General features: G+C 42.0%; 1 protein-coding gene across 1 annotated transcript in view; it reads left to right on the plus strand.

Annotated features, from left to right (window-relative positions):
• The window catches only part of IPO11 (importin 11), a 96,750-nt gene that overhangs the window by 12,403 nt on the left and 70,703 nt on the right, over nucleotides 1-13,644 (plus strand). Inside the window, exons 6-8 of the mRNA XM_065045266.1 lie at nucleotides 6,712-6,784; nucleotides 10,116-10,319; nucleotides 13,049-13,181. Coding sequence (XP_064901338.1) covers nucleotides 6,712-6,784; nucleotides 10,116-10,319; nucleotides 13,049-13,181 — 410 coding nt within the window. The remainder of the gene's footprint in view (nucleotides 1-6,711; nucleotides 6,785-10,115; nucleotides 10,320-13,048; nucleotides 13,182-13,644) is intronic.

Below are 13,644 nucleotides of genomic sequence, written 5' to 3' on the forward strand. Positions count from 1 at the left end.
GGTAAAGTCTCTTTTTATTTCTGATTTCATTCAGAATCTCCCTGTTTAGCCAAGCCGGTTGTCTTCCCCGCCGGCTAGCCTTTTGGCACACTGGTACAGCCTGTTCCTGTGCACTCAAAACCACCTGCTTGAAGCATGTCCAACCCTCCTGGGCCCCCTTGTTTTTAAGCATTGTTTCCCAGGGTATGCTCTGAACTAGACTTCTGAATAGGCAAAAATCTGCCCTCCGGAAGTCCAGCATAGAGGTTTTGTTAACGGTTCTCCCTGCATCTCTGAGTATTGAAAATTCTATTATTTCATGGTCGCTATGCCCCAGGCGGCCTCCAACCACTACATCTCCCACCAGCCCTTCTCTGTTTGTAAACAGTAGGTCTAGCGGGGTCTTGCCCCTGGTAGGCTCATTTACCAGCTGATGAAGGAAATTGTCCTCTATACACTCTAGGAACTTCCTAGACTGCCTCTTCTGTGCAGTATTGAGCTCCCAGCAGATATCTGGCAGGTTAAAGTCACCCACAAGAACAAGGGCCGTCGATTTTGAGACATCTGCCAGCTGCTTGTAGAATAATTCATCTCCTTCATCATCCTGGTTGGGCGGTCTATAACAGACACCCACGAGGATGTCAACCTTGTTGGACTTCCCTCTGATTCTGGTCCACAGGCACTCAACCTTGTCACTGCTGACCTCAAGTTTAACAGAGTCGAGTGACTCTCTAACATATAAAGCCACCCCTCCACCTCTCCTACCCTGCCTATCTTTTCTGAAGAGCTTGTAGCCACACATAGCAGCACTCCAGTCATATGAGTCATCCCACCATGTTTCTGTGATGGCAACTATGTCATAGCTTTCCTGCTGCATGATGGCTTCCAGCTCCTCTTGTTTGTTGCCCATACTGCGTGCATTAGTGTACATGCACTTCAAGTGGGCTGCTGATTTCCCCCTTAATTCGGGCTTTCCATCCTTAGGCTGATCTTTGGAGAGCCCAGTTTCAATCCCTTCCCCCTTCAAACCTAGTTTAAAGCCCTCCTGATCAGCCATGCCAACTTATGGGCTATAGTCCTCTTGCTCTCCCTAGAAGGGTGAAGCCCATCTGATTTGAGGAGACTAGGTACCATGGAGCTTGCCCCATGGTCAAAAAACCCCAAATTTTGATGGTGACACCAATCCTTAAGCCACCTGTTGATGAGATGGGCTTTTCTGCTCCTCTCTTTATTTAGCTCCTCATCCATCCCAGCCAGCACAGGAACTGAGGCAAATATCACATGTGCCCCCGTCCCATGAACTGACCGACCCAGTGCTTTAAAGTCTTTTTTAATTATCTTGGTACTTCTTCTGTTGATGTCCTCGCTGCCAGCTTGGACTACTAACAGGGGATAGTAGTCTGAGGGCTGAATCAGCTCCAGAAGTCTTCTATTAATGTCCCTCACCCTGGCCCCAGGAAGGCAGCAGACCTCCCTGTGGGATGGGTCTGGGCGACATATAGGGCCCTCTGTTCCCCTCAGAAGAGAGTCGCCGACTACTACCACTCTTCTGTTTTTTCTTCTTCTTACAGCTGCAGTTGTGATTCTTTTTGTTGATGAGGTCCATCCAGGGGGCTCTCCAGGTGGATCTTCTTGGCTGTCCTCTGCCTGATTTTCAGGGTCCAGGGCCTCACATCTATTTGTTAAGGGCACCAAGGGTGGTGATGGGGTTCGAGAGAGGGTTCTTTTACCTCTCCGATCAGGGACCTGTTTCCATTCCCCCCCATCAATTAGATCTGCTGTATCCGCCTTATGGCAGGAGGGACAAGGCTTTGCCATCTCCTGTTGCACACCCTTAGGAGTCAAAAGAGCCTGACCCCACCAGTCTATTTCTTCTTCACTCTCCCTAATGCTTCTTAGTCTCTCCACCTCTTCCTTAAGCTCTGCCACTAGGCACAGTAAGTCATTGACCTGGTCACATCGTACACAGGTGCCTCCCATACCATTCTCTGGTACTAATGCCAGGCACAGACACTCTGCGCAGCCAGAAGCCTGGGTGGCTGCATCCTTCTTGGCAGGTAGTGTCTGTGTAGACACACTCTTTGTGTTAACGGCAGCAACAGCTTTCCTTTTTCTAGAAACCATTGCTACCCTTAGTTAAATTGGGGACAAGAAAACAAAATGAAACCCCGGACAAACTCACCTACAAGAGCTAGTTGTGTCCAGTCTGCTTGCCCTGCCACACCCCAGTCTGTGTCACCAGCAACAGGTGAGAGGTCTAACAGCGAGGAGTGACAGAACCTCTAAGCCCTACTGCACAAGCAGCCCCAGTCGCTGCTGCAGCACCGTGTGGGTGATGCTCACCTGCCTCACAAGCACTTCACCTTCCAGCGCCTGGTGGGCTCCCGGAGGCTTTTTCAAAGCAAGGGGGAGGGGTGTGACTTCCGTCACCGTGGTAACAGCCGCGCCACGTCAGCCGGTTCCGCAAGGGCTGCCGGGGACTCCCGGGTAGCGGAATCGAAAACAACCAGAAACCCCTCTCTTTACCCTCTCTTACCTCTGTAGCTTCGAGATTTCGCTCCTGGCTCTGGCCGAACTGGCTTCAGTCAGCTGATCCGAGGAACTGTCGCAACAGGTCCTTCTAAAAAGTCTGTCTCCATCTTTCTTATAGGCTCCATTTAAGTACTGAAAGGTCACAATAAGGTCTCCCCGGAGCTTTCTCTTCTCCAGGCTGAACAGCCCCAACTCTCTCAGTCTGTCCTCACAGCAGAGGTGTTCATGCCCTCTGGTCATCTTAGTGACCTCCTCTGGACCCTCCCCAACAGGTCCATGTCTTTCCTGTACTGAGGGCTCCAGAGCTGGACGCAGGACTCCAGGTGGGGTGTTACGGAGGGACCCCAAAGTTAGTTTTAGGCGGACAACAACGTCCAAAACAGACTTTTATACCGTCCAGGCAAAGTCCGGGAAAACAACCAATTAGAAACGGGGTTTATAAAATCAGTTAATACTTTGGTAACATAAAATACAGATTCGGATATCAACTTGAGGAGATTATATGGGGTACAGCAAAATAAGAATAATGGAGATCCACAGCATCCGTACATGCACTCACAATAAACAATGCCAGAGCCATCCCTGACTCCAGAAAAATACATGTGCTTATATTTAAGCATGGAATACACTCACTGGTCTAGTGAGGAAAATACCCACCCAAGCGGCAAGGAATTATTTAATACACTCGCTTATCTGGCGAGGGAACATCTAGTTATCACTCACCCACATGTGGAGATGAGGCAGTGCTATTTTTCGGGAAGTTACCTTAGACAGTGTCCCAGTTGTGGGAGGGCTCTCTGCAGCAGCATTTGGCCAGTGCTCCGAGAGGACCACACAAAAGCAGCCTCAGCTGGACCCTGTTTTATAGTCTTGTCAGATCTGGCTGTGGGCAGTCTAGAAGCTTGGTGGCTTCTCTGCACTCCCCTACTGTGTCTACATGCACCTCTGCACCCCCCTGCTGTGGCTGCCTGCGACTCTGCAAGCCCCTACTGTGGCTGGTGCGCCCCCTCCTCTCTCCTAAGGACTCTTGCCTGGGTCTTACAATAAGAGCCATTAACTTGCCCCATTTCAGGAGGGGGGGAGGTGTTGAGGAAGAAGGGGAATCTGCACACATGCAGCTGCCACATCAGTTTTCAGCAGAGGGGGGGTGGTGGGGCGAGAGTGTAACGCCACATGGGGTCTCACCAGAGTGGAGTAGAGGGGCAGAATAGCCTCCCTCAACCTGCTGGCCTCACTCCTTTTGGTGCAGCCCAAGATACAATTGGCCTTCTGGGTTGCAAGAGCACGTTGCCAACTCATGTCCAATCTTCCATCCTTCCGTACACCCAAGTCTTCCTCCACAGGGCTGCTCTCAATCGCTTCATCCCCCAGCCTGTATTGATACTGGGGGTTGCCCCAACCCAGATGCAGGAACTTGCACTTGGCCTTATTGAACCTCATGAGGTTTGCATGGGCCCACTTCTCGAGCTTGTCCAGGTCCCTCTGGATGGTGTCCTGTCCCTCAGGTGTGTCAACTGCACCACTCAGCTTGGTGTCATCCTCAACCTTGCTGAGCGTGCACTTAGTCCCTCTGCCTGTGTCATTGATGAAGATATTTAACAGTAATGATCCTGATACAGACCCCTGAGAAACACAACTTGTCACCAGTGCCCATCCAGACATTGAGCCATTGACCACTACTCTCTGGGTGCAACCATCCAGCCAGTTCTTCATGCACCAAACAATCCACCCATCAAATCCAAACTTCTCCAACTTAGAAAGAAGGATGTTGTGGGGGAGCACGTCAAAGGCTTTACAGAAGTCCAGGTAGATGACATCCATAGCCTGCCCTTTGTCCACTGATGTAGTCACTCCATCATAGAAAGGAACTAGTTTGGTCAGTCAGGACGTGCCCTTGGTGAAGCTGTGCTGGCTGTATTGAATCACCTCCCTGTCCTCCATGTGCCTTAGCATTGCTCCTAGCCAGATCTGTTCCATGATCTTTCCAGGCACAGAGGTAAGGATGGCAGGTCGGTAGTTCCCAGGTTCCTCTTTTCTACCCTTTTTAAAAGGGGTGCAATGTTTCCATTTTTCCAGTCACCAGAGACTTCACCTGACTGTCGTGACTTTTCAAATATCATGGAGAGCGGCTTGGCAAGTGCATCAGCCAATTCCCTCAGGACCCTGGGATATATCTCATCAGGTCCCATAGACTTATGTATGTTCAGGCTCCATGAGTGGCCACAGACCTGATCCTCACTAACGTGGGAGGGACTTTGCTCCCTCAGTCCCCTCTTGCAGTTCATCCACTTGAGAGGTGTGGGAAGAGAGCTTGCTCGTGAAGACTGAGGCAAGTTGCTGAATGCTCAGCCTCCTCCTCATCCATTGTTACCAGTCCACCAGTCTTGTTCATTGAGGGGCTGCACTACCTCTGACCTTCCTGTTCTGCCTGACCTACCTGTAGAAGCCCTTCTTGTTATTCTTTGTGTCCCTCGCCAAGTTCAGCTCCAGCTGCGCCTTGGCCTTCCTGACCTCATCTCTGCACAACCGCAGTGTCCCCTCTGCTCTTCCCAGGATCCCTGTCCCTGCTGCCACTGCCTGTGCATTTCCTTCTTGCCCTTTAGTTTGTCCAGCAGGTCTCGACTCAGCCATGCCGGCCTCTTGCCCTCCTTACCCCATTTCTTATACTGGGAATGGAGAGCTCTTGCACTCAGTGGAACGTGTCCTTAAAGCTCTGCCAGCTCCGTTCTGCTCCCTTGTCCCTGAGGGCAGTTTCCCAGGGGTCATGTTCACTAACTCCTTGAAGAGCTGGAAGTTGACTTTCCTACCATTCAGGGCCCTGACTTTATTCGTCATCTGTCCCACGTCCCTCAGGACTGTGAACTCCATGAGTGTGTGATCACTGCAGCCCAGGCTGCCTCCAGTGTTGGCATTGCTGATTAGCTCACTTGCACTGGTGGCCATCAGGTGTGGTGTCACATCCCCCCTGGTAGGGCTGTCTCTTACCTGGCCTAGAAGTTATCCTCAGTGCATTCCAGGAGTCTTCTGGATTGCCTGCAGCTCACTGTGCCACTTTTCCAGCACATGTCAGGGTGGTTGAAGTTGTTGGTTGTTCTGCTGTGTGTTTTCATTCTTCTTAATTTCCAGCAACTAGATTTCATTGGGATGTGGTGATGGCATGCATGTTTCTAAATTGTTGCAGTCTTAGATGAAAGTGTTATCTAAACAACCTTGTGTGATAACTTATGTCTTTTTATGTACAAGGAACAGCTTTCTAGCTGCTGTTAGTTAACAAAAGTTGATCATTTTTTCTGATTGCATAATTATAAATAACAACAAAGCATTTTTAAAAGCAGTTTGTTATGTTTCCTGCCTGAAATATATTAGAAATTTACGTCAGTCACATGAAGTCTGAAGTAGTGCTGGAATGATAGGATATTTTAATTCGTAGTCGTAAACTTGTATAAGTCACTTAGAAGGAAGTATAAAGATAGTGTAAAGCTTCATGTTAGGAAAGTTAACGTTTATGGCTTAGAATTTATTCTTCTTACTAGCTTTCCTTGCATTTTTGAAGACTGTATCAATATATTTTTCACTCAAAGGTGTAACTTTCAAAGGATTCATATTTTTAAGTGTGGCTATATGACTTGCTTGTAGAAATGGACTTGTAGCGGAAAATGATTACTCCTTTTGCAAAAAGAGCTGTCATTTGATAACCTGATTGACTTAAACTGGACACCTATTTGTCATTCTCCTTTAGTGCACATGGGCAAGTCATACACAAGTCATCAATAGCCACAGTGATAACTATATAAAATCTGTCTAATAACAATCAGTTTATAGTTTGTGCAGTCTTCCCTTATTTTCATAATATATTAGGGTATCTTACTGTGAGCTTTTTTGCCATTTCTATTTACAAAGGTCACATCAAAACTTGGGGTTTAATTTTATCTTTTTCACTGTTCCCTCTGTTGTTAAATGTCTTGGAGACAGTGAAAAAGAAGGGATGTTTATATGTTGGTAGTTTATCAAACTGAAATATATTAGTTTCAAGAGAATGGATTATAAAAGTAATCTTCATCCAGTCAAACACAGATGCACAGAGAGAAATGATCATTTAACTTCTGTTTCTAGTAATGATGAGAAAGTAATTCTGAATATGAATTAATAGTTGTTTTTTATTGAACATTATATAATATTCTAATAAATATATTCTGACAGTGCTCTTTCTGAGGAAGAAAAAGCTACATTGCGTGCTGGACTTATTACCAACTTTAATGAGCCAGTGAATCAGGTCAGTGGTGGACGATTAATTATTACTCTTCAAATGCTTGTATTGGTATATAATTTGCTTTTTCTCCTTACAAAGTGTTCAATAAAGTTTATGAGTTGCAATTTCCATGTTGCCTTTCAGACAGATCTGTATGGTGAAGTAAGATCTTTTTCCATGGATAATAGTTCAACATGTTTTGTCTCTTTAAAGAGTTTGTGTTTTGTTGCGGTGGTAGTTTATGTTGTTCATTGCTGTGTTTATGCAACCATTTGGAGGGATGGTTCAGGGAATGGATGTAGCTCAAAAATAGCCTTCTCTCCCCAAGTGATTTTTCTTTTTTCAGCTGTATCTGTTCTCTGATCTGATTCCCAGTATTGCCCTATGAGGAAGTGTGGTGGGCGTGTAGTGGGAATGAGCTGTTGAGAATGCTACTGCATAAGCCCACCTAAGCAGTATTGTTGTCACATATCTAGTCACAGTATTAATGAGTTTATATAAGCATAATAAAGCTTCAGCATGATAGTGCCTTATCTTACAAAAAGTGACTAATTTTAAGCAACTTAGAATAAGGATTTATTGTTAAATTGAGTATAAAGCTATTGTTAGGGGTTCAGAATATGCATTTGCTGGTTGAATGAGTCAGCCTTCTGCTAATTTATTCTTGCTCATGCAAGTATGAGATTCTGCAAGGAAATATTTGCAAATATTTTGAGTTAGGTCTTATAGAACTTTTCCAACGAAGTACTAAATGATTTAAATAAGGTAAGGTTTAAAAAGAAAAAGTATAGTAAAGAAACTTCCGTTCTGCAGACAGTTCAGTTTCAACTGTTCAGCATTCCTTGATGGGATTAACGTTATTTGTAGGATTTTAGCAATGTGTCAAAACTAGGGTAGTTGAGTATTTGTAGAAGACTTTTGTGCAATGACAATTTTGACTAGAATTTGAAGTTTTTATTTCAAATGCAATTTTTAAAAATGCAGATAGACTTTGAAAATATATTTAGATTTGTAATGCAGATACAGTTTCAGTGTAAAAAAAGAGGTATATGACCAAGTATTACTTGTTTCTTTATTTCAACCAAAAAGAACTGTTAAGTATGTTGTCTTAGACCATAAAGTCTGTGACATTTATGCTACTACTAGGTAGTATAAAATTAATCAGATACTTAATTTTGCAGTGGTTACGTGGTATTCACATTTCTAAAAACCTAATATTAACTGCATTGTATGTGAAACAATTCAAAATTTATCAACAGTTTTTTCACACCTTCATTAGTATTTCATCAATTTGTCTTCTAAGACAATAGAATGGTGTATTTTATAGTTATAAATTCCAGTGCTGATGGACATGTATCCCATTCTGAGACTATAGTTGCAGACTGAGATTGTAACCTTTTTAACTAACACTTTAAAGGCTAGCAGCTTTATAGATTTATTTGTGTGTCCTTATGATGTTTTTGGGATGTAGCTTTTTAAGATGTGAAGGAATTTTTACGTCAACAATCTGCTTTGAAATGCTTACCCAAACTATTGTTGTGATTTTGAAGAATGTAAGAGTCCATCTCCCCTCCTTTCTACCCTGTCCCCTAATCCTTCTTGTAGGTATCTTTGTTTACGTTCAGAGGCACCTTTCACTTAGTCCCCAGTCTGCCTGGTATGCCTGAATTTTGTTATCTCATGTTTCTGATGAGCGCTTTTTTCCAGTCACAGATGCTCTTTTCCAGTCACAGATACATCATAGCACAGTTGCTATCTACTTGTGCATTCTTCATCACTGAAGGCAGAAAAAATATGACTCCTGTATGCATAAAAAGAAAAAAAACCCACAACACAAAAATATAAGAGTTAGACATAGCATTGAGATGTGATGATACGAGCTGACTTCCAGGGGAGGGGGGAAAGAAAAACAGAACATACCGTATGTTGGGAGCATAATTTCTGTGCTCTCTCAATATATTTACCATATGGAGTGAAGAGAGGAACAAAATACTGCTTGAAATATGTGACAGGAGATTGTTTTCACTTAAAAAGCCAGTCCTTAAGGAAGAAGTGCTCTTAGCATCCCTGGAGAGGTAGATTCTTGTATCATGTATGGAGAAGAGTTTATTTGCTCCCTCCTGCCAATCAGTATTACTTGATCCAAAAATAAATAAGACTCCCTGTCCTTCCTTGCAAACTTTGTGAGTTTTCTGAAGCAATTCTTCTCCCTGAGGAGGTGGGTAGGAATCAGTATTGTAGGAAGTTTTATGGGGTGGTCAGGTGTCAGATGAAACAGCTAAGGAAGCAGTAAAGGAGGCAGCTATTGCTTTTTATGCCAGTAAATTGCTTAGAATCCTTTCTATGGCATAAGAAGGGGACTTCTTCCCTAGACTGGAAGTGTGGTGGTAGTTGTAAGGGTATGTTGAAGGTGAGAGCATCTGCTTCATTAAGGTTGTCTAATTGAGGGCCTTTTCAATGGAAATGCAATAAGAACGGGGAAAGAAGAAATTATGGTTTTGGATATTTGAGGTGGGGTTATGTGGGACTATGCAAAATTTATTAAGGAATGTTCGGGGGAAGGGAGTTGTGGAGCACCAAAGTGGGGAATAGACAGAAAGAGGGTATAGAAGGGGCCAGTTGTGTAAACCATGGCTGTTCAGTACCCATGTGTGAACAAACCCAGAAGCTAATCACTGCTGTCTGTCCTGTCTTCTGATTGGATCCCTTAACAATCTTCCTGTGTCATCTCACTCTGTTTCTTGTGTGTCCATGCTGCAAGGAGTAGGTGCCAGCTAATGCTGTGACTGGGATTTGGTGCCAGTACCCAAAGTCCAGATGGCGGGGGTGGTGTAAGCATGCCTGGCCCATGGTGTGAGGACCTGGGACCATGGCTCACAGGCACACGTGCCTGGGGAAGGGAATACTTCTGTCTAAAAAAGAAAAGTCAGGTGTCGCAGAAATAAGGATAATATGTATTCAGCAATCTGTTTGTTTGTAGAAAGCATTAGAAAAGATCACTAAGTAAAAAGTGGTTCCCAAATATCTGTTTCTTCATTTATGTGATTTCTAGAACAAAAAATTTAGTGATTGTAATGTAAAATTTAAACAAGATAGCCAGCTTAGCATTTTATGTAAATATTTATGATAAATATAAAATGGAAGACTTTTTTTTTTCTCCAGATCTATTTGCATTCAACAAACTTAAAAACAGATTGAGGAAAAAAACACACACACACACACTCTCACACAAATCTGACAATCCATACTAGGCTTTTTTGATTCAGGTTTTATTTGGCTGTTAATTTCTGCACTGTATGTCTCCTAAATGACTTTTGACTTTCTGGTGTCTATGTTTTGTTTTTCTTTCCTGCAGATAGCGACTCAGATTTCTGTACTGATTGCTAAAGTTGCCAGGGTGGACTGCCCAAGGCAATGGCCAGAACTTATACCCACTCTTCTGGAATCTGTGAAAGTCCAGGATGATCTTCGACAGCACAGAGCACTACTTACCTTTTATCATGTTACGAAGACCCTGGCATCCAAACGGCTTGCTGCAGATAGGAAGCTTTTCTATGATGTAAGTAATGCAGTGCAGTTTTGGAGACCATGCAAACCACTTATTTCCAGAGCATCCACTTTCACTGTGTTGGGAATACTGTGTGTGTTCACAGTTTTTGGAACCTTAGGTGGGAAAAGGTAATTTTCTGAGCATCTGTCACAATAGGGTTTATATTTAAGGACTGGGTTTTGTTTTAATAATGGTAAAATCAGACAACTCTGACATCTGCTTCTTCTGTCTCCTGTAAAGGCAATTTACATCTGTTGGGTGGCATGTGACTTTGGCAGTCGAGAAGGAACATAGCTGTTTGAAGCTAAAAGTTCTGGAAGCTTAAAGTTCTAAAAGTTTAAGTAACAGAATGCAAATTTTCTTGATACTTTCAAATAAGTAGTTATGGTTTCAACTTTTTTTAGTACAGCTTTGGAAATACTTGACAAATTTTAATGTAGTATGGTACTGGATTACAAGGCCATACTTACAGATAAGGTGTCCCTTATTGAACACTGTTACCTGACGTTTAAAAAGAAAAATGTTAGATGATGTATGAATTGTGATACACTAACTTGTAAATGGAACTTATTTATAACTCCATCTTTCCGGTGAATAGCACAGTTATGATTATAACTACATTAACCGTCTAAAAGATACAGTTAGCTGCTTTAGTACCAGTAGAAAAAAATGTAATATCTGCTTATATACCTTTAGTGATATGCTTATAAACAACCATTTTCTTTTGAGCCTATTTTCTGGATTTAGTCTACAAAATTACAATGGTGGTTCCTGGAAGTAAAACTAGTGAGTTTAATTTTTCCATCTAATAAAAATCTACTGCTACTTTCAGGAATAAAGTAATTGCATGTGTTAAAACCTGTGTTAAAACCTGATTTTTTTTTTTTTCTGCAGCAGCATATTGCACATATTGGATAAGTGATATAATGAATGACTGCAAGTCAATGAAAATATCTGTTACCTTTTTTTCCCCTAATTCATTTGACATTAAGCTTTCAAGTCTTCCTATTGCTTCCTGGCCCTGGTTTTGCAAGAATGCTGTTATGTTTTTATAGTTTATCTGAATAACTAATTTTTGTCTGAAATTGTGAAGTTCTGCACAACTTCACTGTCTTAAACTATAACCACTTTTCTTTGCAGTCCTACCATGAAGTACAATAAGATTTTGGGTACCTTCTCCATTACTGGATACACACCATTCAGTTTAGTCACCTTGTTGAACTTCAATGAGAATTTTTATGATTCTGAGTTTTTTGCTGCATTGAAGATGACTGAATATTTGAAATATGTTCCTAAATAGGAATCAGTGGCAGCCTATGAAATCCACTATTGAAACAAGTCTGCCATCTTTGCTTTTACTGTTACTATTTATCATGAACAGTTTTGCTTTATGAAGGTATTCCATATTTTTTCTTTAGCTTGGGTATGTATTTACTGCCATGAGTGCGCTTTACCTATTTTACTGGCTAGAGGAATTTAAGGCAGCCTAGCCCCATGATTAGGTCTTTAGGTCCTGCAGTAATACAAATTATAATTGCTGGCTGAATGACTTCAAAGGTAAAAACGTGGTGGGTCCTCCTAATGAACAGTGTGTGTTTTTGTGGTTCTGTCCTCTCCAATTTTTAATAAAGCAGATATTGTTTTAAATTCTTTCAGCACTAAGGTACAGTGATCTGATTACAAATAAGTGAGGTTATCCAGAATATATCCTACTATTAGGGCTATTTTTGCTTCTTTTTTTTCCTCATCTGAGTTGGTCTGTTTGCTAGTATGGTTAGTATTAGTACTTTCTATTTAAAAGAGACATCCCCTTAATATCCAAAGTCAACCCCCAAAACATAAGTAGGTGGAAATTCTTGGTGATTATTCAGTGATGTGTTTTTGCAAATCCACGAACACATCATTGAATAATTATCAGGAGTTTCTATTGTCAGACTCTTACTCAGTCAAAGCAACCAAATAAACAGCTCATATGTGCTTTAAACTCCACTGATGTAATGTGTAACAGACTGAATGCAGTTTCTTCCTTAACTATAAAGCTGTCAAGTGCTACCACAACTGAGTGAGAAATTCTTTATCTTCTGTTTATATTTCAGATATCTTTATCAGGTAAGCACTGTTTGGAAACTGTAATGTGAATTAAGTCTGAGATTTGTTTAGTGCTAGCTGATTAGAAACTATTTGTCATTTTATATTTTAAATAATTTGAGGCAAAAAGTCAGGATTTGCAGCTATTTACAAAATAAAGTTTCAGCACAGGCATTGTTCAACACTGTTTTTGTTAGAGATAGGCACGTACAGTAAGTGCATTTCGATATTAACTATGCTATAAGACAAATAGTTCGAGTCTTGTGGGAGAGGAGGTGATGAGGAGAGGTGATAGCTTTTTGAGGCCTTGTACTGTATTATAGATCTGTGGCTGTATTTAATGAAAATCAGATAAGGAGGCCTAAGTAGTTATTTTGAAAGTGGCAGAGTCATAGACCAAGTTGTCAGGGAAGCAGGTGAGTCTATCATAACATCTTCAAATTAAGCCAGTGTATTTTTCTGGAAAATATCTTTGGATCAGTATGACTCAGTACAACAAAAAAGTGAGTGAAACACTGCGTCCTGTGATATGCAAGAACATGTATTAAGTAATTGTACAGTCTAAATTGGCCTTTAAAATTTAGGAATTTGTTGTGCTATAGCCAAATTCAGGAAAACAAATACATTGTTGGTCTTTCTTCCTTTTGCAGCTTGCATCAGGTATTTATAGCTTTGCGTTTTCCTTGTGGAATCATCATACTGATACATTCCTTCAGCAAATTTGTGCAGGGGATGAAGCTGCAGCCACAAATTCACTAGAAAGAACTTTGTTGTCATTGAAAGGTAATAATATAGAATGATGTTCAATACAAGGGATCAAATAAGTTTCTTCACAATGAACAATTAAGACTTCTTTGGTCAAGAGTTACCATTTTCTGACAAAGCTGTGCATATTAGGAACATGTTGTAGTTTAACACCAACTGGCAAATAGGTACCACACAGCCACTCACTCATTCTCCCTTGGTGGGATGGGGCAAGACTTGGAATAAAAAAATGGGAAGAGTTGTGTGTAACTGTAAAGACAGTTTAATAAGAAAAGCAAAAGCTGCACATACAAGCAAAGCAAAATACAAAATTCATTCACAGCTTCCCACCAGCAGGCAAGTGTTCAGCTGTCCCCGGGAAGGCAGAAGGGGGAGAAGGTATTCTTTATTTCTCAGTATGTACCATTCTGATATGCATGTTTTAAGAAGTCATAGTGTAGGAGATGGGAAAGAGGAGGGCACAACAAGATGCTTTTTTATG

The sequence above is a fragment of the Columba livia genome, chromosome Z (assembly GCF_036013475.1).
Source record: "Columba livia isolate bColLiv1 breed racing homer chromosome Z, bColLiv1.pat.W.v2, whole genome shotgun sequence".
Taxonomy (NCBI): domain Eukaryota; kingdom Metazoa; phylum Chordata; class Aves; order Columbiformes; family Columbidae; genus Columba; species Columba livia.